General features: G+C 41.0%; 2 protein-coding genes across 2 annotated transcripts; one reads left to right on the top strand and one right to left on the bottom strand.

The window, feature by feature from the left end:
- Window positions 1-2,937: 2,937 nt before the first annotated feature.
- Window positions 2,938-13,273, top strand: LOC136446464 (organic cation transporter protein-like). Its single transcript, XM_066444837.1, has 11 exons — window positions 2,938-3,374; window positions 5,008-5,152; window positions 6,171-6,274; window positions 6,413-6,567; window positions 6,900-7,068; window positions 7,508-7,637; window positions 9,532-9,617; window positions 9,843-10,057; window positions 10,447-10,555; window positions 11,105-11,314; window positions 11,528-13,273. The coding sequence occupies exons 1-11, from the start codon at window positions 3,016-3,018 to the stop codon at window positions 11,601-11,603; spliced, it is 1,758 nt and encodes a 585-aa protein (XP_066300934.1). The 5' UTR covers window positions 2,938-3,015; the 3' UTR covers window positions 11,604-13,273.
- Window positions 13,274-18,929: 5,656 nt separating this feature from the next.
- LOC136446392 (uncharacterized) lies at window positions 18,930-20,207 on the bottom strand. Its single transcript, XM_066444742.1, has 2 exons — window positions 19,590-20,207; window positions 18,930-19,553 (listed from the first exon to the last, which is right to left on the bottom strand). Exons 1-2 carry the CDS (start codon window positions 20,205-20,207, stop codon window positions 18,930-18,932), a joined length of 1,242 nt encoding a protein of 413 aa, XP_066300839.1.
- Between the last annotated feature and the right edge of the window lie 3,324 nt (window positions 20,208-23,531).

The raw sequence follows: 23,531 nt of genomic DNA, 5'->3' as shown, positions 1-23,531 counted from the left end.
TAATCAAACGTTTTGTGAGACAAAAATATGTTGGCGTCATCGGCAAACAGTATATATAAGATAAAATGTTGAGGAGGCTTCTGCTTAGGTCATTGATATAAATGAAAAAGACTTAAGGACCTAAAATTGATCGCTGTGGTACTCCATATTGAATTTACTGGTAAGCAGATTTTGTTCCATTCAGAGTCACATATTGCTTTCTATTATTCAGGTAATTTCGAAACCAGTTAAATGCAACGGTAATAACTAGGGGTGGGTACCGGTACAGAAAATTCAGGTCCGGTCCAGGTCCAGGTCCAGAGGGTCGGGTCCAGGTCCGGACCTGTACCTGATTAAAGTAGTGTCGCAGTACATTATATTTTGGAGAGCGAGACACAAGTAAAGGTCTCTGTGAGTCCTACAAATTATGTTCAAATTGTATATTAGAATAATGTGATTATTCTCGGTGCACACTAATGTGCACTCGCCGTCTGTTGACTCATCTACATATGATTAACAGCTAACGTCTTCGAAAAAGGAATCCACGCTTCGCAACCCCGGTACTTTATTCGGTGGTTATATAAACGAGCATGCCTTATCACACCGTATAGACATCAGGGCGGGTCATTAACCCTATATTAATATACATCAAATGACTGGATACACTTCTCTACGTCTTAACAGAGATAAAATGGTTTGCACTTGCTTGACTTAAGAATGCACATATTGAACATTAAAGGCGTTGCGAAGTATTTTATTAACATGTTGGTCTTCTTTTTCACCCAAGCCTGACGCCAGATCCGCCTGGCAGATAAACCTGAGCTTTGCAGGACATGTACGATCACCCCACACGGGAGAACCAATCAGCCCATCTGCTGTTACCTGACTGTCCTAGGTTCCATCCATGTGTAAACACAATGGAGTATATGACACAGTCGTATCAATTACATTTACCCTTTTTGAAATTTCGAGGTAGTCTACTTCATACCTTGCTGAAGAATGCTGACTTGTATAAAGTAATCAGGATTGATCTATTAGATAAGAAGTATTCTAACGGAATTGTTCCCTTTTACTCCTATTTCCCAGCTTAAGTTGCACCTGGGATGCAATAAGATAGCAAGATTGGCCACATAAAAAGATGTTGCCATGGCGACGGTGGTCTCTGTTAACGTTTTCGTTTTTAGCCCACATGCAAATAAGGACTTCGCATAAATCATATCAGTCGATCACCTTCTTTACCAAAATGACACAAGTTGTCCAATGTATGAAAATCTTGTTTTCACATAAAAAGATATAGTACCATTTCCTCATGATTATGTAAATGAGGCCCTCTATGCAAGATTTGTGTCTAATAGTGGCCACATTTACTTAACTTCCAAATGGTGCAAAAATGAAATCCCCATCATTAACCACTAGGGATTTATAGTATTTTGTCATCAATTATGCAAATTAAGTATCAATTTGCATAATTGATATCTATCGATATTCATCTCTTTCTCAGTAACATATGTCATGTGTTTGAGATTCCTATAATAGAATGCAGCTGATTTATTAACTGTCCTCATTGATTATGCAAATCAGATATTGATTTGCATAATTGGCATATGATTATGTAAATCATCACTTAAGCTATCTACACACCAAAAATTACGATGATCCGTCATCTCCTTCTTGCGTTATCCTCTTTCAAAGTTTGAGTCAAAATCAGCTCCTGCAGTTCCAAAAAAGCCGCTAGGGGGTCCAAATCTACAGGACATATTTTTCTAACAAAGAGCTATCCACTTCAAAATCATGACTATAGCATGTTCAGAAGACGAGATTTGAAAAGTGAAAGTTCCCCTGGAGTACCATAGAAAGTCGCTAGGGGGCCGGGCCCAAAATCCAATCATTACAAGGTCTCCCACAGACCTACCCACCTACAAAATATGAAGACAATACATCCAGGCATTCTTGACTTATCGTCCCATGGACTTTCACATTCCTGTACAATTCCTAGAATTCTTGCAATCTGCACACAATATAGTAAAAATTTGGCTCGCCACTGAGGCGTCGCCAAAAACACACATGAAGAGAATAGCCCATTGCCCATTGCTCTTGCTTTGCTAAACGGAAATGTTGAATTACTAAATGCTTGCAGAATTCCTTTAGGTGATGAATTCAACGAAAGGAATCAAGACATGTCTTGGTAAACTAACTTTGTAGTTTCCCAATGCACTTCCATCTTCCCCACGCCAGTGTCTCTTATGAAGAAGGAAGGGCCTGCTCCACATGCCGATCCAATATTCGAGGTTATGGCCTTCCGTGTGGACCAGATTTCGCAAAGCAATGTCCAACTCTTTTGTCATAGGCATGGCCAGTGTCGCTCCCTCCTTACTACAGACCTTCTTGTCATCACCGTGGGACATTTTTATGAAATCGAGCCGAAAGCAAGTCCTGGCGAGGAGTGTGTATCCAACTGGACAGCCGTCACCCCTCACACTGAAGGAGTGAAGGAGGAACAAAGGTCATCGTACGTAAAAATGTGTGACCTTTGCCATGTTTTGCCCTAAAAGTGCCCCCTAAATGATTCCCCACCGGCTGGACTGAGCTGGACTGAGCTATTAGCAGATGAGTGAAATCCTACTGTCATTTCAATCGTCTGGTTGTAACGTTACTTTGAATAATCTCAATATATAATAATGAGGGCCTGCATGCCCCTTTCACGTAGAGCGTAATCGGCCGTTTTAATTTTACGTAGAGCGTTGCCGACCACTCCATAATTCAGCGTAGAGCGTAGGGGGGGGGGGCTTTCTGAATTTAGCGTAGAGCGTAGGGAGGCTTTCTGAATTTAGCGTATTACGTAGCCGACCCTCCGAGTTTAGCGTAGAGGGTTTTCGCCCCCCCCCCCATGCACACCCTCAATAATCTGCAGGTTTGGGTGGGGGGTTGGGTTTTAAAGGCTAAATGTGTTTTGAAGTGATCGTTTTCGCATGGCTTTACCATGTGTTGCAATGGAAAGTTCATTTGGTGGTCCTCCCCATTTACTGCTCCCTGGCCATGAGGTTCTCGTTAAGAGAGACATCAATACTCTGCGACGGACCCTCATGCTGTGACGTAGCCATGAAGGTCACGGAAAGGCATCTCAACATGGCGGACTTTGACGAAGTTCTGAAGCACATCGGAGAGCTGGGGCCGTACCAGATACGGTTGTGTTTCCTTGTGTATCTGCCAGCATTACCGTGCTGTATGCACATGTTCTCTATGGTGTTTATCGGCGCCACTCCGCTACACCACTGCGCCACACCGGAGCTGGATGCCGCCCTGTCGGAACAGAATGCGAGCTTGGCTGAGAGGATGAATGTAACAATTCCCTGGGAGCTGGCAGACGGTGTTTGGCACCACAGCAGTTGTACGAGGTTCTTCCATTTCCGTTTATCTTGGGGATCGGGTGGGGTATCGGTGTTTGAGATAGTGAAATGCCAGTGACAATCACGGTAGACTATTAAATGAGGTCCATTTTTTAATATAACGTACTGTAGGAGCTTCCTCACTAAGTAGCTTTAAAGAACGGTTGCAGTCAGATATGCAAAGACTAGGTGTAACAGGCCGTTCGGTGTAATATGACCAGCTGCTGCCGCGCCGCGTGCCTGCGAAGCTGGTTTGTTACGCCTAATGGCGGTTATACCGGCTATTTAGATACAGATACAGATACAGAACGGTATCGTATATGTAACGTTATACGTGTAACCTGATCTGCTGTCAAACGCATGCTCGTCTTCAACGGAGGTTATATATATATATATATATATATATATATATATATATATATATATATATATATATATATATATATATATATATATATATATATATATATATATATATATATATATATATATATACGTGTAACCTGATCTGCTGTCAAACGCATGCTCGTCTTCAACGGAGTTTATATATATATATATATATATATATATATATATGTATGTATGTATGTATGTATGTATGTATGTATGTATGTATGTATGTATGTATGTATGTATGTATGTATGTATGTATGTATGTATATATATATATATATATATATAACCTCCGTCTTGGGGACCGGTTGAATATATATATATATGTATGTATGTATGTATTTATGTATGTATGTATGTATGTATGTATGTATATATATATATATATATATATATATATATATATATATATATATATATATATATATATATATATATATATATATATATATATATATATATATATATATATATATATATAATATAATATATAATGTATATACATATATCATGTTCCTCGTTAGCAACATGAGGGATCAGAGGCGAACAAAAATTGTTCCTTCTAGAGTCAAGTGTATGCATGTTTCATTAAAAAGAACAAGGGTTCGAGAGATGGATTCAATGGCATGCATGGTGGGTTTAAGCGGGTGTCTCACTGGACTGCGCCAAATTGCGCCGATTAATCGCCTGAAATTGCGATTTTTTTAATGGCGTAAATGGGCGCAAGATTATGATATCACTGCAAAAATTTTTTGGTGAATCCTAATCTTTGTACATTGGCTTTTAATTCAGTGACAACAACACTTTGTTTCTGGAGGTCACGTTTTCTATTCTATTCTATTCTATTGGTGAAAATTCGCAACGTTGCCGCAAAAGTCCATGAGATACTTTTATGGGTTTGCTAGAGAAAAAGAAGAGAAGAAACCGTAAAAAAATTTTTGGACGATGATATATAAAATGAAGGGGAAAGGAATTGTTGCTTTCATATCATCGAAGCTTTGGCCATTGTAGTGTTAAATGCAATAATCAGTTGAAATTTGTGCATGACCCAATGCTTTGTTTGTGCGTTCTATCTCTAAACATATTTTGCAACAACACCACAATGATACTCTTTTCTAACATTGCAATAGATAGTTTACCAATTATACACGACACGATATATATATTTAGAAACATTTACTCGAAACGACATCATTATTTGGAAACATTTGCTCGAAGCGATATCTATATTTAGTTTCCTCTTTTACAGATACAACATGAGCGAGTATAGTTTGGATCTAACCAACGCGACAGCTGGACCAACATTCAACATGGCGGCCAACCTCTCTACCACGGAGTGCGATGCAGGGTGGGAGTACGACCGTTCTCAGTTTCACACGAGCGTCTCAGTGGAGGTTCGGAATTTCACTACAAAACTTAGGAAACCTGATTTAGGTCGATCAAATCTTTGTCAGATGCAACGTGTCATTAGAAAGCTCTACTATTTGAAATGATAGCACAGTTGGTACAATCGTACATTCATAAGCGGACCACCGTCCTGGTTATGTATGTGGGCACAAAACATATGTGCCAAAACTCCCCTGGCAACAAACATAGTGTCTGACGTTGGCAGGGATATTAGGCACTTTGGGGGCGTGGTAACATTTTAAAGAGAAACAAGCAGCATATTCACTGACATATAAAAGCATAGTGACAATCATAAAAACAAATAGACATATAATCGAGGGAAATTTCGGTACTTTTCCCGATCTATTCGCATAAACAGCCATGGTGATTTATCACGAATGTCCGATCACAACAAATGGGGTATCATTCTAAGCTTTCTAATGATATATGATATATGAAAAGTTATCCGACAAAAATGTATCACACCACGTCTTTAACATTTCCTAAACTAGTAATTGTACAATTCTTTTACTTCAGAACTTGGTACATATCTAGTGTCAAATGTTAAATGTATTGTAGCAACGGTTTATAATGACAAATGACAAATGATTAATAACAAATGACAAACTGTTCACATACTTGATGTCATCGAATAATCAATCTGTATTTGAGAAACTCTGTGAATTCGTGTACACATGTAGAGAAGAGAGAAGTAGCGTGTAAACTTTAGATGTAGATAGAACATAGAATAGTTTTCTTCATTTTTTTCTGTTATTACAATGCACAATTGTATTACTTATAATGCATTTAGCCCGGAAGGGCATGAACATGCAATAAACATGAATGAATGAATGAATTATAATGACAGGTGCGTCATGACAATGTTATTCATTTTGCACTTGCTAGCACTTTCTGCTTTGTTTTTCAACTTAATCTGATAAAAATGAAAAAAAAAAACACATTGACATTGATATCAAGACACAAAATTTCCAGTTGAAAAAGTTCAAGCTAACATTTGTTTTGCAGTTTGATCTAGTGTGCAGCAGGAAATGGCTGAACAATTTGGCACAGTCCATTCTTATGGTAGGGGTGCTCTGTGGAGCAGTTGTATTTGGAGATCTCTCAGACAGGTAAGTTAAACATTTCGATAACGACGTAATACTATACAATTTGTGAGTTTTTAGTCCCTATTAGCGTTTGTGGTGTAGACTGTGTATTGTCAAACTTGACTCATTGACCAGATTTCCAATTTCCAATTGTTTTTCCAGGTATGGAAGAAAGTGGACGTTCTTTTTAGCGTTGAGTCTACAAGTTCTATTCGGCGTGGCGAATGCCTTCACCCACAGCTACGCGACCTTCGTCTTTCTAAGGTTCCTAGTGGGAGCCTGCGCCTACCCAGTCTTCATGATCGCTTTTGTTATTGGTAAGTTTATTTAGTCATTCCTTCATAATATCTGCACCCTTTTCTTAACTTCTGAAAGTTACACTCAAGATCAGCTCAACCAAATATAATCTTATTGACTGAATGATGGCTCGTTCCCCGTCGTCGAGGATTAATGGGAAGGAGTGAATTGACTGAATAGCATCCAGTTAAACTTGTCTTTCATATTGATCATGTGTGCCTTGTGTGACACATCCAATACTATAAGTAGATGTTTTTTTAATTGTAAGAATTTAAGAAAGAGTACCGTCAAGTATCGCACTCCTCTGTAGGCTGCAGTTGTACAACATTAGCAACGTATTTCTTCTGCTCAGGACAGGAAATTGTCGGGCCGTCGAAGCGGGCGTTAGCCGGAAGTGTGATCGAACTTGCCTTCGGAGCTGCCATCATGGTGCTAGCTGGTCTCGCCTATGCCATCCGGGAATGGACCTTCCTACAACTGGCCATCACACTGCCTAGCGCTGTCTTCATCTTGTCGTGGTGGTGAGCCTCACAGAGAAAGTTATAACGTATCACTTGTTTTGGCATATTGCATCATACACAATCTTTCTACTGTAGAAACAAATCTTATAAACATGAAAATTACAAACTTTAGAAGCCTTTACATGCGTAAAACAACTACGAATTGCATGTGATAAAGTGAGAGTGGAAACTGGAAAATAAAATAAAAATTTAATTAACGGGTTAGTCCAATTTGTGCAGAACTGATGACGGAGGGATATCATTCCTAATCACACGATGCTTAATAGTAACACATGGATATTATATAGATGTCTGTCTCATTCTGTACTAGAATTTTCATTCAATGATAAGATGAGTAAATTCAAAAACAAAATAACATTGTTTCTATGCGCACACCTTTGGTCAACGTTTACTATGATTCAGCCATGCTGATTTTGTTCCCTTTTCCTTTTCTTTGTAGGCTGGTACCCGAGTCTCAACGATGGCTGGTCGCCAAAGGAAGGTTAGAGGAGGCGATGGAAATCATTCAACTGATGGCCAAGAGAAACGGAAAGGCTCTTCCCTCTGATATACGTCTAGATAGGACACAGGTAACCACTTTGGAACAAAGTCTACTTGCTATGAAAATATGAACAACAACAAATACGTGCTCATGCACAATCAAACCAAAATTGATCGACAGCGCGCTCGCACCGTTGATTTCATTCTAATATAAGAATGGGAAACTACATTTTATGATACACACTGCAATCTTTGTAACGATAACACTATGATAGAGATATATGCGGTTGAACAATAGTTGGAATGTTAATACACGAAAGTTACGCATACAGCATGTTGGCAACTGTCGTGTTAGACGTATTGCTTTAGTATGGTGACTGTCACTGTTATTATGATCTTCGCCGAGAAGATTATGTTTTCGGTTACTCCAGCTGTTGGGTGGGTCTGTATGTATGTCAAGAGCATAATTTGAGAAAACTTTGATGGATCTTCACGATTTTCGGTAGGTGTGTAGTGGTTGTGCAAAGGAAGGTCATGTTTGTAAATGGTTTACCTGGCGTCTTCCAACAGTACTGCAGCGGACTTTGCATTTTTGTGTGTTTGTATGTAGGCAAAAAAAGTGACGGAAACGTTGATGAATCGTCATGATTTTTGGTAGGTGAGTAGCGTTTGTGAGAACGGACGTCAAGTTAACAAATGTTACCCCTAGCATGTTCCGTCGGTACTGCAGCGGGTTTTGTGTGTAAGTGTATTTGTATGTGGACAACATAACTCGAGAAGCTGTCAATGGTTCTGCATGATATTTAGTGGTTGTGTAGGGTTTAGAGAAAGGAAGGTCAAGTTCGTTAATGGGCCTTCTAGCGGGTACCCGAGGGACTGCAGCGGAGCTTCAACATTTTTTGGCATATTTTCTGCAAGTGCTATGGTCATGATTTTTGTGTGGTAGATAGTTCATGCCACAGGAAGTAAGTTGTGTAAGTTTGGGCCCCCTAGCGGCCTGTTTGGAACTGCAGTTGGTGTTTTTGTTTTGACCGTTGGACATGAATAACTTGAGAAGGGGTCGACAGATCGTCGTGATGTTTGGTATGTAGAGAGCTCAGATAGTACTTTACATAATCAAAGACTAACTATGCAAATCAGGAGCTAATTTGCATAATTAGTAAGGAAAGTTTTTAAATCCACTGCATTTCATAATGGGACACTCATGTGACAGTGTCCCCGAAAACAGGTCATATAAACAGAGGGCCTTGGAACATGTGGAAAAGTAGGTCATATAAATAAACGGATGGGACACTCACTACTCTCCTAGCAGAGGTGTGGGTCCGACTGAATTTTATACATGTTCAGTTTAGGCATTTGTGTCCAACAAACGGTTGGCGACATAACGAAAAGGGGACAAAATAGAAAGCCTGACAAAAACACCTAAAAACATGTCAAAAGCCAGCCAGACCCACTCCTCTGTTTGGAGAGTACACTGCACCAAAACTGCAACACTGCTAGGTACAGAAAAGTCACATGTACTATGTCTTTCAAAATGTGTATGATATGGAATAAAGATTCATTCTATTCATATATATTGATTGTACCATTTCATCATCATTTTCAACTTACAACACTGCAATATCAAACCTTTGTGGCCAATGTAATATCAACATACTCATATTTTTTCATGACCAGTTATAACATATATCAGCACACTAGACACATATACTAGTCCTGTACCACCAAATGATTTTTAACCCTACATGTAGCTAGACTGGACTCATTCGCCCCCCTCATAAGTTCCAAACGGTATGGAGTATGATCAAATTTGCAGGGGGTGATAAGCATGTAAATATTAATCCCTCTCCATAATAAGCCTTGATTATTTGGCGAAGATAATGTGTTCGTGGAACTCTTGTTATTGTTTGTGTTAAACTCCAACTTAAATCATTAATTGTAAACGGAGCTTACGGTAGTTTTTTGTCCTAATGTTTTCTGTAGAGAAGCAACCGAGGCCAGCATAGCGCCTTGGACCTCGTGCGTACTCCCAACATGATGAGGAAATCAATCGTGATATTCTCCAACTGGTAGGTTTGCAACTATAAGACAGACCTTGTTGGTCTCCACCTTCCCCAGCACAATCCTAACGTATTTTGCTTAGACGTCTGTATGTGTTGTTTTTATCTGTGTGGCATAAAGAATAGAATAGAGTTATAGTAACATCATCTTACATTGCTCTCTCTTTCTCCCTCTCCCCCCCTCCCTCTCCATCTATTACAATGATGACCTTCCTTGGCTCCCTGTACCTGTAGGTTTGCTGTCACCATCCTGTATTACGGACTGTCCCTCAGCACCGCGGACCTGGCCGGAGACGACTACGTCAACTTCTTCCTGGTCGGGGTGGTGGAAGTTCCGGGCTATCTGTCGTCCTTTGTCGTGATTGATCGGCTCGGGCGCCGAGTTCCTCACATGTTGTACATGGTGGTGGGGGGAGTGGCGTGTGTCGCTGCCGCCTTCATTCCTAAACGTAAATATGAACTTCTTGTCCAAATCTACCCATGTAGTAAACACACAATCAACATGTCTTGCGTCATCATAATTGCGAACAGGAATTATTTTGGTGATGTCACATTCCTGTTCATCAGATAGCGCTTGAGAGGGGGGGGGGCTTTGAAATCATGACTTACAGTATATTACAAGGATACAACCCTTTCTGCCTCAATTTTCAACAAACTCTTTCGTGTGCATTCTGCACTTTTCCTTCGTTCAGATTAGTCTATTTTGATTTCAAGTTGAGGACATCCCTATGTTACTTTGCAATGATTTCAAATATGATTTTTTTTCGACATTAAGCAGGCTTAAATCGAAAACATTGGCTTTGATAAAAAATGTTCTTGCTATTTATCCATCCTGCAGATCTAGCGCCGCTGACGACCACTCTTGTCATGATTGGGAAGTTCGGTGCCGCTGGAGCCTTTAACATCATCTACATCTGGACAGGGGAACTGTACCCTACTGTCGTTAGGTGACTACACTTTCTTATGCAATCTTTTCCTTGTACAAAGTAGTCATTTCACAAGACGTGACACGGAACGAATTGTATCTATTGTGAATTAATTTTTCGTTCTATGTCAGTCTTTCTTCCTTGATAACAGAAAGAAAAACATTGATTTTATCGTGCAAAAAAAGCTCCTCCTAGAAAATGATAAATCAGAAAGAGAACATTTGCAAGCAGTGGTGTCATATCCCATATGCAAAAATGGACTTTTCCAACAGCAACCCCATACAAAAAACGAGTCATTCCAAACATATTTTACCCCAAAATGCGTTCGTTCAAATCAACCAGTTAAACATGTTCCCAATTTGACCCCTATACCGGAATAGACTCTGACTTTGGCCTCCATACAATGACGCAGGACACAAAATATACATTAAAATTGTAAAATAAGTCATGTGTGCTAAAAATGTCACAGGTTCCTGTGCACATATGCCCAAGGAACGCATACGCCGAAATTCGGGCATTTGGCATCATATTTCTTTTTGTCGTTGTTGGCTTTCTCAAAACATTTTCTAGAAACGTCGGTGTTGGCGTGTCTGTCCTGTGGTCTCGTTGTGGGGGCATTGCCTCCCCTTTCATCGCTCTCCTGAAGGACGTGTGGGGACCGTTCCCGCTGATCATTCTCGGGGCGCCTGCCTGTCTAGCCGGGGCGCTGGCGCTCGTCTTACCGGAGACACTTGGGCTCCCTCTGCCTGAGACCATGGAGGAAGCTGAACACTTTGGAGGGTATGTTTACATACCTTCTTCAGTTATGATTTAACGATATTTCGACACCAAATGTCAGTTTTATGAATAAAAGCAAACGTAAGGCAATATAAGCTTTTACGTCTTGTAGCCTGGAAGAGGTTTTCAGATTTATCTCCATTACGCGTTCTCATACCTAATGAGAGTTCGGCTAAAATGGAAGCAATGCTAGAGCAGGATATTTTTTTTTTGCAGACGACGGAGGACCAACGAGCAATACATGCCAGGAAGCGACGCCGAGTCACATTTTGAAATGCTGGAAACACAATGAAGAGTAAATCTATTGATCAGAAATCTTTTGGGGTCTTCTTAACGGCCTATGATGCAAACGAGCGAAATCGCATCTTTCCCTTGAGAACATTCGTCTTTCACATGAACTAAAGGTCGACAGCTGTACTGAACTGATTTAAAAAAAGCGCACGGAAAATTCTACAACCTTCTGACATCTATAACATGGAAGGACATCGGGCTTTGCGTATCATCACGGAAGTCGATCCGTGCCTGACCTGCGCACACTGAAGCCGAGAAGGGAAGAGGCAGCAGTGCACCTGTTCCAACGAATGCTTCAGGAGGACCATTCTCTACATGACTTAGTGCCACCCACGAGGATAGGAGCCATGGGACTCTCACTCAGAAACTCGAGTACAATCAGCTTTTCGAAAGCCCGAACTAAGAGCCTCAGCAATTCCTTTCTGCGTAGTCCTAATTCAATCCAAACAGAGGTAATAGAGTTACAAATCAATTACAGTAGAAGCCACTTAATTGCACCTCGGATAAACGCACATTCCGTTTAATTGCACCAAATCCCAAAATCCCAAACCGGTTCCCATTCACTGCATTGTTAGTGACTCCGCATAACTGCACCGCGCATTGTCACCAATTTCGGATAACTGCACCAATTTTTTTCCAAAATCCTCGACAAGTTAACTAAAAAGGTGCGCTAAAAATCGGCAAACGCGGTACAAATGAGCCGATACCTGCCGGTGTAAAGGCGCAATACCGCCAATATGTTTAAAACTATTTTTGAGTTACAAAAGAAGGCGTTCTCCATTGACAGTCACGTTGATTGGAATCGTATGGGAGGTCCCGGGCGGGTCCAGGGCGTGTCGGCACCATCAAGAGACGCACGCCTACCAAAAGCGGCATTGCGCTTTGGCAGACAGCATGCTGTACTCAATAATTAAGATTGGTCTCTACCTGTACTACTGTCGTATTACTGTGAATGCATTCAAGTTCGCGTGGATTTGATTTCGCGTTAAGGATGGCATGGGGTGTTGTCGGTGGTTTGAGGTTTGCGGCAGCGCTACATACTGCTGCCGATAATAAAAGACCGGCGTCTTTATGTAACGTTACATCTAGTCGGAAACAATAGAGGCTCGGCAAGGGCTACAGACGTGTGGGCGGACATAACAGTCGCTTTTGGCGGTGCGGTGCTAACATGATCATCTGGCTGAATCCGCGTCCTAGAAACTTCCTGCATTCACCGGAACGAGGTATACGCGGGTTAGGCTCTGCTACTGTATAAGGAGAATGATCTGTCCTTGATCTGAGTCATCTAACCATATCTGCCCACTAGATACACTGTACAATTCACTACCATGGTGCCGACAGTCAAATCTGTCCAGACATGAGACGGGGGAACTACACTGGGCTGAACCGTAATCAGTAACCAAGTTTTAGTTTGAATTTCTAGTTTCATTGCGGTACATGATGTACGTAAATCGACAACTGTACTCTACGTAATGTAACACAGAAACTGTTATCCCATGACGATGTTTCAGAAATCCTCCAATGTAACGTTACGTGTAGCTACTGATTTAAACATCTGTGAGGAAGCAAAAAAAATGTTAAGTTTAATCTGTACAGTATCATGGTAAACTTTACAAGATTTTTGTACAGTACATGTCCTTGAATACGTAAATAAAGTTAATAACTGCATAATTTCGTCTATTTTCTTTGTGCTAGTGTTTCTGACTAACAATACACCCCCCGCCCATGGTGGTACGGTCCAGCTGGGCATTTCGCATAATTGCACCAGCCGGATAATTGCACCAAAAACGCTCACAAATGCGTGGTGCAGTTAAGCGGATTCTACTGTACATACAAGATGCTGGAAAACAAAACAGTCAGATCGTGGTGTGAAGACTTTGCGGTGTTACTTGGGAACTACTCCCTTGGCAAGCGGTGCGTCCAGACAGCGAAACGGTGAAACAATCAAGGATAAAAAACAGTCATCTTTGCATTTCCACATACATTGTATTAACCCTCATACACCCGAACGGGGTCATTTTGACCCCAGGCGTGGATTTTGACGTGCTACTTGAACATGTTTGATCTGAAAAAAATTCCTTCTGTGACTTTGTCAGTAGACATCTTTTCTAACCTCTCCTAATTTTCTAGGGAGATCGCCAAAATACTGTTAAGTCTGTGTTGAGTCCTCTGGGGTCAAAAATGACCCCAGAGGACTCAACACAGACTTTCCTATATAATAAAATAATGTGCTGTTTTTGAGACCTGCCCTCTATAACTCCTAAACTACTTATTGTATGACCACCAAATTTTCAGAGGATGATGCACATGTGAATTAATATTACCATAACAAATTTTATGTCATAATGACGTATTATGACGTCATTATGACGTAATTTTATGTTATTCTATCCGCCATCTTGGATTTTGACCGATGACGTCATCAAATCAGCATAAAACAATTCTAAATCATTAAAGTAACATTGGATTACATAAGATGATAACAATGTAAGAATACAGTTGGCTCACTAACAAAGCCTCGAAACGACATTGTTTTAACTGAAATTATCAGATTTGGTAAAATATACATGTCAAAAACCTGTTGTCATGACAACACCAAAAACGATGAACTTGCTTTATAAATTTGAAATTTTTGTCAGGGACATTTTATTTAAAGTCACCAAGTTTGGTGGCTCTCGCGTAAGCAGTTCATTAGTCATGCAACATGAAATTTGGCGTGAGCTTCAAAAATTCCCTCCTGGTCTAAATAGGAATAGCTCAAGACGTGGTCCTTCTGATCTTTTTGCATGAATTATGATAATGAACGGGAATTTTTCAAACCTAAACATGCCAAAACATTCCTCTTACATTGATGAAGCAATGTACGGATAACAATCAGCGAAAAAAGTGAAAAGGGAGATTTTACTGAACAAAACATTTTGGGGTCATTTTTGACCCCGTTCAGTCATTTTAGTCGCAAAAATAGGTTCGGGTGTATGAGGGTTAATGTATATTAACCAATTGAAGTATTTTCAAACAGTGTAGAGTAAATTTTGCCGTGGTTTTAATCCCATCTCTGGTGCGATAAGTGACTTCTAAAATCCCCAAACCCACCAAGCAAGTGCTTCATTATCTCCATGAAAATTTGAATTTTTTCATGGAGATATTGTTTTGAGCGTGTTTGTGTGTGTGTCCGGATGCACAACTCAAGAACGATGGATTGTAAAGGTCGATTTGGGGCCCCCATGTATGTGACACTGTAACTGATTTGGCGTTTTTGTCAAAATCTTCCAAGGAGAATAACCGAAGCAAGGAACGACGGATTTCCATGATATTTGATATGCAGGTTGCTTAGACAGAGATGTACATAATGAAGTGCAAATTTTGCAAATCGGGACTTAATATGCAGAAGTAATAAGAAAAATCTATATTTCCATTCTAGGCATATTGTGACAGCTGGCACCTGTTAGTTTCCAAACTGGGTGAAGTATTCCCCAGGGGCCTGACAGCTAGTTGTCAAACCGCAAAGGGATATAAAACCAAACCTGCATACTTGTTTCTATGTGGATAGCTTAAGTGTTAGTTGATATAATGAAATGGTGATCATGCAAATCAGAAATAATTTGCATAATTGGTGTGGAAATTTTATGAACCCATTTCATTCAATGATAAGACATTTCAAAAATGCAACATATGTAACTGAGATATAAAGGGACATTGATAGATATACGTTATGCAAATGAGACCTCATTTGCATAATCAATGACAAAATACTGTAATTCCATATTGATAGATACCTCGAATTTCATACTTGTGGCATTTGGAAGTTATGTGACAGTGAACATTGTTGAATATAAATTATGCAAACGAGGGCATAATTTGCATAATATATATTTCATGGAGATATGAGGTTTCCGAACTCTTGTTTTTATTGTTGTACAGTGGTGACAAAGTATAGAGATGCGGTCTGAAACAGAAGTAATGGGTTTATACGTGTTTCTAGATTTGTACTTATGTACCAGCCATCTAAGGAAGTGGAAATATCTTCAATTTTCACTTCAAGAAAGAAATTAAAGAAACAAATTTTGTGATGTGTTGTCATATTGTGCATTTTACTGTAAAATGTATGTTGCAAATCACAAAAACGTCTATAAACGTATTTTTAGTTTCCCTATCTTGTATCACAAGAGGAGGCAGATTTGGTAGAAGCTATCAAATGCTTAGTCCCTTTCTTGACCATGTTAATGTTGATTTTCAGCATTCTTCATTGAAACTTGAAACATTTTCTGCTCTAAACGTTTTTCTTTCGTATCATTATCAGCTGGAAACTGTCAAGATGGACTTCTGGACCTTCTACAAAACATCAGTTCTCCTGTGTATTTCCCTCCTATGCTGTAGCACGAATGTCTTCAGTATAACTAAGCAGCCCACTTAAAAGGTCTTTACATTACTCCTTTACAAGAGAGTATTCTATAATTATGTTTTAAGAAATGGCTTTGACATATGATGAATTCTAAGGCTGCCTTTTACTAACAAAAGAGTTGTAATGGAAGCACATTTCCCAGCCCGGCCGGCAGAAGTGAAGACAAAGATTGAAAGTGAAAGTTGTGAGTATCCGGGAGTCGGTCACCTACCTGGCGCAGAAGGGTCTTCCCACTATCGCTCCTGTTGCGTAGTCAAGTTTTCTAATTACTTGCCCGAGTACTAATTACTATAGTACTCGGGGTAGATTATGTTTTCGGTTGAGCCAGCTGTTTGGTGGGTCTGTATGTATGTCAAGAGCATAACTCAAGAAACCTTTGAGGAATCTTTATGATATTTGGCAGGTGTGTATTGGTTGTGCAAAGAACGGTCAAGTTAAAAAATGGTTCACCTTGCGTTTTTTAACAGTACAGCAGCGGAATTTTTGTGTGTTTGTACGTAGGCAAAAAAGTGACGGAAACGGTGATGGGTCCTCATGATTTCTTGTAGGTGTGTAGATGTTGTGGAAACGGAGGTCAAGTTCAAAAATGGTTCCCCTGACATTTTCCTTCAGTACTGCAGCGGGCTTTGTGCGGATGTGAATTTGTATGTGAACAACATAACTCCAGAAGCTGTTTATGTATCTGTATGATATTTAGTGGATGGGTAGGTTTTACAGAAAGGAAGGTCGAGTTCGATAATGGGCCTTCTAGCGGGTACCTAAGGTACTGCAGCGGAGCTTCAAAATTTTGGAGCATACTTTCTGAAAGTGCTATGGTCATGATTTTTGTGTGGTAGATAGCTCATGCCACAGAAATTTAGTTGTGTAAGTTTGGGGCCCCTAGCGTCTTGTTTGGAATTGCAGTGGCTGTTTTTGTTTTGACCTTCGGACATGAATAACTTGAGAAGGGGTCGACAGATCGTCATGAAGATTGGTATGTAGAGAGCTCAGATGGTGCTTTACACAATCAATGACTTATTATGCAAATCAGGAGCTAATCTGCGTAATTGGTAAGGTTATTGAATAAAAAGACTCTTTTTACACAACCAAGGGATTTATTCAACCGACGTTTCGGTGACCCTCTGTCACCTTCTTCAAGGCAATTCTGACTGGTTCACATAGCAATGCAGCACAGGTGTTGCTGCTTATACATATTAATGAGATGCAAACGCAAAATATTTACATATGTACAGTCACAGGGGATGACATCACTATGCGGTCCCAAACGTACAGAAGTGTAACACATACACAACTATATATCGATCAAAAAACAATGCAACGATTATCCTCTATTTCTTTAGGATGCGGTCCCAAACGTGACTGAGTCTATATCCCCCCTCATCACGGTTCATGACTGGAGCGGATTTCCTGATCCATACAGACTCCTTAATCCAACGTGTTAGTCTATTGTCCTCTCGGTCTATCACCTTGGCCCCATCCCAGTCTATAGCACAATTGTTTCTCATGATGTGGTCTGTCACTGCTGATTTGTTCTCTTCCTACTCAGCTACCAGCTTCTGTGCTCTGGTGTACCTTCCCACCTTGGTGCTCTCAGCCTCTCTCCTGTGTTCTTCCAGTCTGCAGCCAGATGTTCTCCCTGTCTCCCCTATGTATACCTTGTTGCAACTCATGCAAGGTATCTTGTATACACTGTCCGTCTTTACTGAGTCTTGTAGTTATCTCCATGAAAAAAGGCTTTTTCATGGAGATACTGTTTTGCTTGCGTTTGGTGTTTGTGTGTATGTATGTGTCACCGGACGCTTAAAGTCACCATAACTGTAGAACCTGCAAATGGATTGTAATGATTTTTGGTATGTGGGTGGGTGTTAGGAGGAGGGAGGTCAAGGTCGATTTTGGGCCCCCTGGCATGTGTGACTGGAACTGCAATGGCGTATTTGTTAAAATCTTCAATGTAGAAGAACTGAAGAGTGGATCGACAGATCGTCATGTTCTTTGGTACACAGGTAGGTTAGACCAAGTTGTACACACTTAAGTGCAAACTATGCAAATGAGACCGAATTTGCATAAGTAAGGAGGTAAATCGTTTGCATGGGTGTCATCGGATGCTTAAAGTCAGCATAACTGTAGAACGTGTAGATGGATTGTAATGATATTTGGTATGTGGGTATGCGCTGGGACAAGAATGGTCAAGGTCGATTTTGGGCCCCCTGGTTTGTGTCCCTGGAACTGCAATGGCCTATTTGTAAAAATGTTCTAAAGGGGTATAACTGAAGAGAGGAACAACAGATTTTCATGTTATTTGGTACGCAGGTAGGTTGGACAGAGATGTACACACTGAAGTGCAAATCATGCAAAGTTAGTGTGTTTGCGTGCGTGTGCGCGTGTGTGTATGAATTGGTCACCGTGTGTGTATGTATGTGTCACCGAATGCGTAAAATCAGCATAACTATAGAACGTGAAGATGAATTGTAATGATATTTGTTATGTGGGTAGGTGTGGGGAGGAGAAAGGTCAAGGTCGATTTTGGGCCCTCTGGTATGTGTCACTGGAACTGTACATGTAATGGCGTATTTGTCAAAATCTTCAAAGGAGAATAACTGAAGAAAGGAGCGACAGATTTTCATGTTATTTACTCGGCAGGTAGCTTAGAGAGGGTTGTATACAATGAAGTGCAAATTATGCAAATTGGACTTAGGTTGCCTAAGTAATGGGGAAATCTATATTTGCAGTTTTGGCCATTGTAGCACTACTAACAGCTGTTACTAGCTATTGATAGCGAAAGTGGGTCACTGTGGAACCTGAGCCCCCAACATGTGGCCGGGGGTCATACCATTGAGCGATATAGAATGGGGGGAACAGGTTTAATAAAAAAAAAGTTTCATGGAGATTTTGGGTCCTAAGACTCTTGTTTGTCTTTGGGATGCACTAGTATAGGTTTCTTAGCGTGGTTTTGGGTCTGACTGCTGTGGCGATGTTGTGTTTCTTAAAGATCCTCTCTAGTGGCTCTGTGATGCCTTGGATGTAAGGTAAGGTCACCCTTCCTTTAGACGTCTCCTCTCCTTTCTTTCTGTCTTTCTTCTGCTTGGTTTTGTTGGTCTGATGTTCGACTTTCTTGAAAGTCCAGTCAGGGTAACCACAGCGGGAAAGAGCCTGCTTGATGTGATCCATCTCCAACTGTCTGTCCGTTTCTTCAGTAACAACTGACTTGCACCTGTCCATCAGTGTTCGGATGACTCCCAACTTCTGGTGAAGTGGATGGTGTGAGTTGAAGTTCAAGTACTGATCTGTGTGCGTCTTCTTTCTGTATATCAGCAGTTTAACTGTGCCATCCTCTTTCTTGACCAGCAGAGTGTCCAGGAATGGCACCGTACCATTCTCTTCTGTTTCATGGGTGAACTTTATGTTACCCGTAGAGTCGATGGTGTTCAGGTGGTCAGTCAGCTGTTGCTCCGCTCCCCTTTTCAAAAGTTCAAGCACGTCGTCCACGTACCGCTTCCACAGCTTGGGTGTGCAGTTGACGGGTGCTGTAGCAATGGCCTGCTGCTCCAACTACATGATGAAAAGGTTAGCCAACACTGGTGATACTGGGCTCCCCATGGCGGTCCCGAACTTCTGTTGGTAGATCTCCCCTCTGAAGCAGAAGTAGGTGGTTGTCACTATGAAAGTGAGGAGTTCAATGATGTCGTCTACTGTCAGGTTGGTTCTGTTCTTCAGATCTGTGTCGGCCTGCAGTCTGCGTTTGATAATGTCTAAGGTCTCTGGGATGGGTGTGTTTGTAAACAGGGACACTACATCATGTGACAGGAACATGTCGCCCTCCTCCACGAGAATACTGCTCATCTCATCTGCCAGGTGTTTGGAGTTCTTTATGTGGTGTTTTGTGTTTCCCACTAGTGGAGCCAGTAAATCCGCCAACGCCCTGGAGGTGTTGTATCCTATTGAGCCGGTGTAGTCTACAGTAGGTCGCAGAGGATTACCTGGCTTGTGGATCTTGGGCGTGCAGTACATCCTAGGTACATTTTCAGCTGTAGGGAACAGGTATTTACGTTGTTCCTCGGTGACCTTCTCGTCTTTCTTGAGCTTCTTAAGGATGGACACAAGATGCCGCTTGTACTTCTGTGTGGGATCTTTCGAGAGTCTTTCGTAGGTTTTGTCGTCTGACAGCATGTTACTGACCTTGTTGTTGTAGTCTTCAGTGTCCATTACCACCGTAGCTTTCCCCTTGTCCGCCAGTAGAATCAGAACATCCTTCTTCTTTCCCTATTCACGGCCATTAGTAAGGATAGTTTGTAAATCCACTACATTGTATGATTGGGCATGTGACAGTATTCCCAAAACAGGTCAACAGAGGGCATTGCCTAAAAGTATAAATAAACAGATGGGGCACATAAATAAACAGATGTGTGGGTCCGGTTGGTTTTTATCGTGTTCAGTTTAGGCATCTTTTGTCCAACACACGGTTGGAAACAACGAAAAGGGGACAAAATAGAAAGCCTGACAAAACACTTAAAAACATGTCAAAAACCAGCCGGACCCACTCCTCTGCTTAGAGAGTACACTGCACCAAAACTGCACCACTGCTAGGTATTACCTAGCACAGTATGGAAAAGTCACATGTACTATGTCTTGCAAAATGTGTATGACATGGAATAAAGATTTATTCTATTCATATATATTGACTGTACCATTTAGTTGTAACTCTCATTTTTTTTATGACCAGTTATTACATATATCAGCACACTATCCACATATACTAGTCCTGTACCACCAAATGATTTTTATCCCTATCTAGACTGGACTCATTCTCCCCCCCCCCCATCATAACTTTCAAACGGTATAGTGTACGATCAAGTTTGCAGGTGGTGATAAGCATTTTAATATTAATCACTCTCCACAATAAGCCTTGATTATTTGGCGAAGATAATGTGTTCGTATTGAATCGGTACTCTCCAAGCAGAGGTTGGTGGGGAAGATCGTGACCGTTTTATCATATGCCCCGTTTTTCGTCCGCGGTATATTATAAAACGGTCACGATCTTCCCCACCAACCTCTGCTTGGAGAGTAGTAATCGGTACATCAGCCGTAATTATAACGGGTGACTGGTCACTTTCATTCTACGTACTGCGTAGAAAGTTACCTTAAGTTTATGAAACGTAAAACGTAATCTATGAATTACTAGTAAAGCGTAGGCTGATTTCCAGCAAAGTCTCCCAGCAAAGTTGCCCCTCAAAATACAGGAAATAGCATTTCAGAGGGTCAAGATGTCAAACTTTTCCCGTGAAACATGCCCCTGGACTAGTGCTGCGTACCGGTACCGGTACTGTACCGTAAAAATTGATTAGGTACAGGTCCAAAATACCGGATCATGAAGTACCGGTACTGTACCGATATAAATTCACAACAAGTATGTGCTTATTTTGTGACTGATCTCCTGACCTCTTGGCCTCGTGTAACACCAAATGTGACCAAGGTGACACCTTGGAACAGCGTAACAAATATGCAACAGATCATTCAGGCAGGCGGGGAGTTTTGATAGCAAGGCCGAGGGAGTTTGGCGGTAGGAAACCTAGTTATGTCCTTTGAATGAAGATACTGACATTATTGAAGAAGTTCAGAAGAACACATGTTAATTTTTCAAATTGTTCAGGTACAGGTACAGGTCTGGACCTGTACCTAAACCTCTGTGCCGGTACCTGTACCTGTACCTGATGTTACATTTAGGTACGCAGCACTACCCTGGACCAATCTAAAATTGTCGCATCTGCGGGGCAGAAAATATGTTCTGAGGGCGTCGCCCCGAAATATCAAGCTGAAACCATCGTGTATTCTTTAATCATATGGATGCCATAAAACATAGTTTAGTCTGCAAGCCCAATTTATCGGAATTTTACGGAATACATACGAATTTTACGGAATACATACGAATTTTACGGAATACATACGATCCATTACTAGAAACATACGATCCGTACGGAATACATACGATCCATAACGCAGAAACATACGATCCGTACTACATACGATCCATTACGCGGAATACATACGATCCTTACGGAATACATACGATCCTTACGGAATACATACGATCCTTACTAATTTGGAGAAATGTGCCTGGATCACGTGACACCGGCGGCAAATTCAATATGTCGGACTCGGTATAACCAGTACTTCGTACGATATCTTAGCTTTTAAGAGCTTAATCGTGGCGTATCCCATCCAAGTAAACTCTAAGAATCTCAAGCTGCACTAAATTAAGACAAAGCTATATTCGGTGCTAGCGCGATGGCTTACAAATTAGTAAGGATCGTATGTATTCCGCGTAATGGATCGTATGTATTCCGTACGGATCGTATGTTTCTGTGTAATGGATCGTATGTGTTCCGTACGGATCGTATGTTTCTAGTAATGGATCGTATGTATACCGTAAAATTCGTATGTATTCCGTAAAATTCGTATGTATTCTTTGGCACCCCTGTCCCTCAAAACGCATGAAAGAGCGTTTCAGAGGGTAAGGATTTCACTATTTTCTTGGGGTGCATGCCCTCGGACCGACCTCGGATCGTTAGACCTCCGGTGAAAAATATGCCGGGAGGGAAAACAAAATCTAGCTAAATGCCTTGTGTGCGTTGTTCTTACTATGAGCGCAAAATTTGCCCTTCAAAATGCAGGAAAAGACGTTTGAGCAGGTCGAGATTTCATCTACAATCGCCGAGGCTCTGACTTAATATATGTCGAGCGGGAGCTCGAGGGCGTCGCGCATTTAACCCTTGCGTATTTTTTAGAACTTATTATATTCACTTATAGAAATGTCACGAAACAAAGCTTAGTCTACCAGCAAAATTTAGCACTCAAAAAATTAAAATCAAGGAAATTGCGTTTTACAGGGTCAAGATTTAAACATTTTCCCCAGGGAGCATGCCTTCGCCGCTCATACGGTCAGCAATATTTTGCCCCTCCCATGCGAAATTTCCTCCCGCCGTCACGACTAGATTCATTGTCAATCAGTAGTTTTGACGCAGAACAAGACAGTTGGATTAAAATGTTACGGTCAGTTGGGAAGCCTCATGATTAAACGTAATTCGTAATCGGCGGCGAAAATTTTGCGCAATTCGTAATCCCTACTCCCCAATGACCCCATGCAGACCCTCTTGTAGCGCAGATGACCAATCGGGCGAAAGACTCATTTGAGTGAGATTTAATTTCATTAGACAGATAACCAATCCGGGTAAAGACATCACCAAAGACAACCAATAGGGACATACAAAAAGTGCATTTTTCCAACCAATCACAAGCCAACTTGTCTAAGTGAGATTTAATTTCATTAGACAAGTAACCAATCCGGGGAAAGACATCACCAAAGACAACCAATAGGGACATACAAAAAGTGCATTTTCCAACCAATCACAAACCAACTTGCCAGACCAATCATAAGCCTGGGTACTTTTCAAATGCATGTTTCCCAACTGGAGAGTTTAATTCGCGGCTAGCTATTAAAGCTTGAAAACGGCCGCAATGTCTCTGGTCTCT

This window comes from Branchiostoma lanceolatum, chromosome 12, assembly GCF_035083965.1.
Source record: "Branchiostoma lanceolatum isolate klBraLanc5 chromosome 12, klBraLanc5.hap2, whole genome shotgun sequence".
Classification (NCBI taxonomy): Eukaryota; Metazoa; Chordata; class Leptocardii; order Amphioxiformes; family Branchiostomatidae; genus Branchiostoma; species Branchiostoma lanceolatum.
Note: the sequence above shows the minus strand (reverse complement) of the source record. Positions and strands in the feature narration are given on the sequence as shown.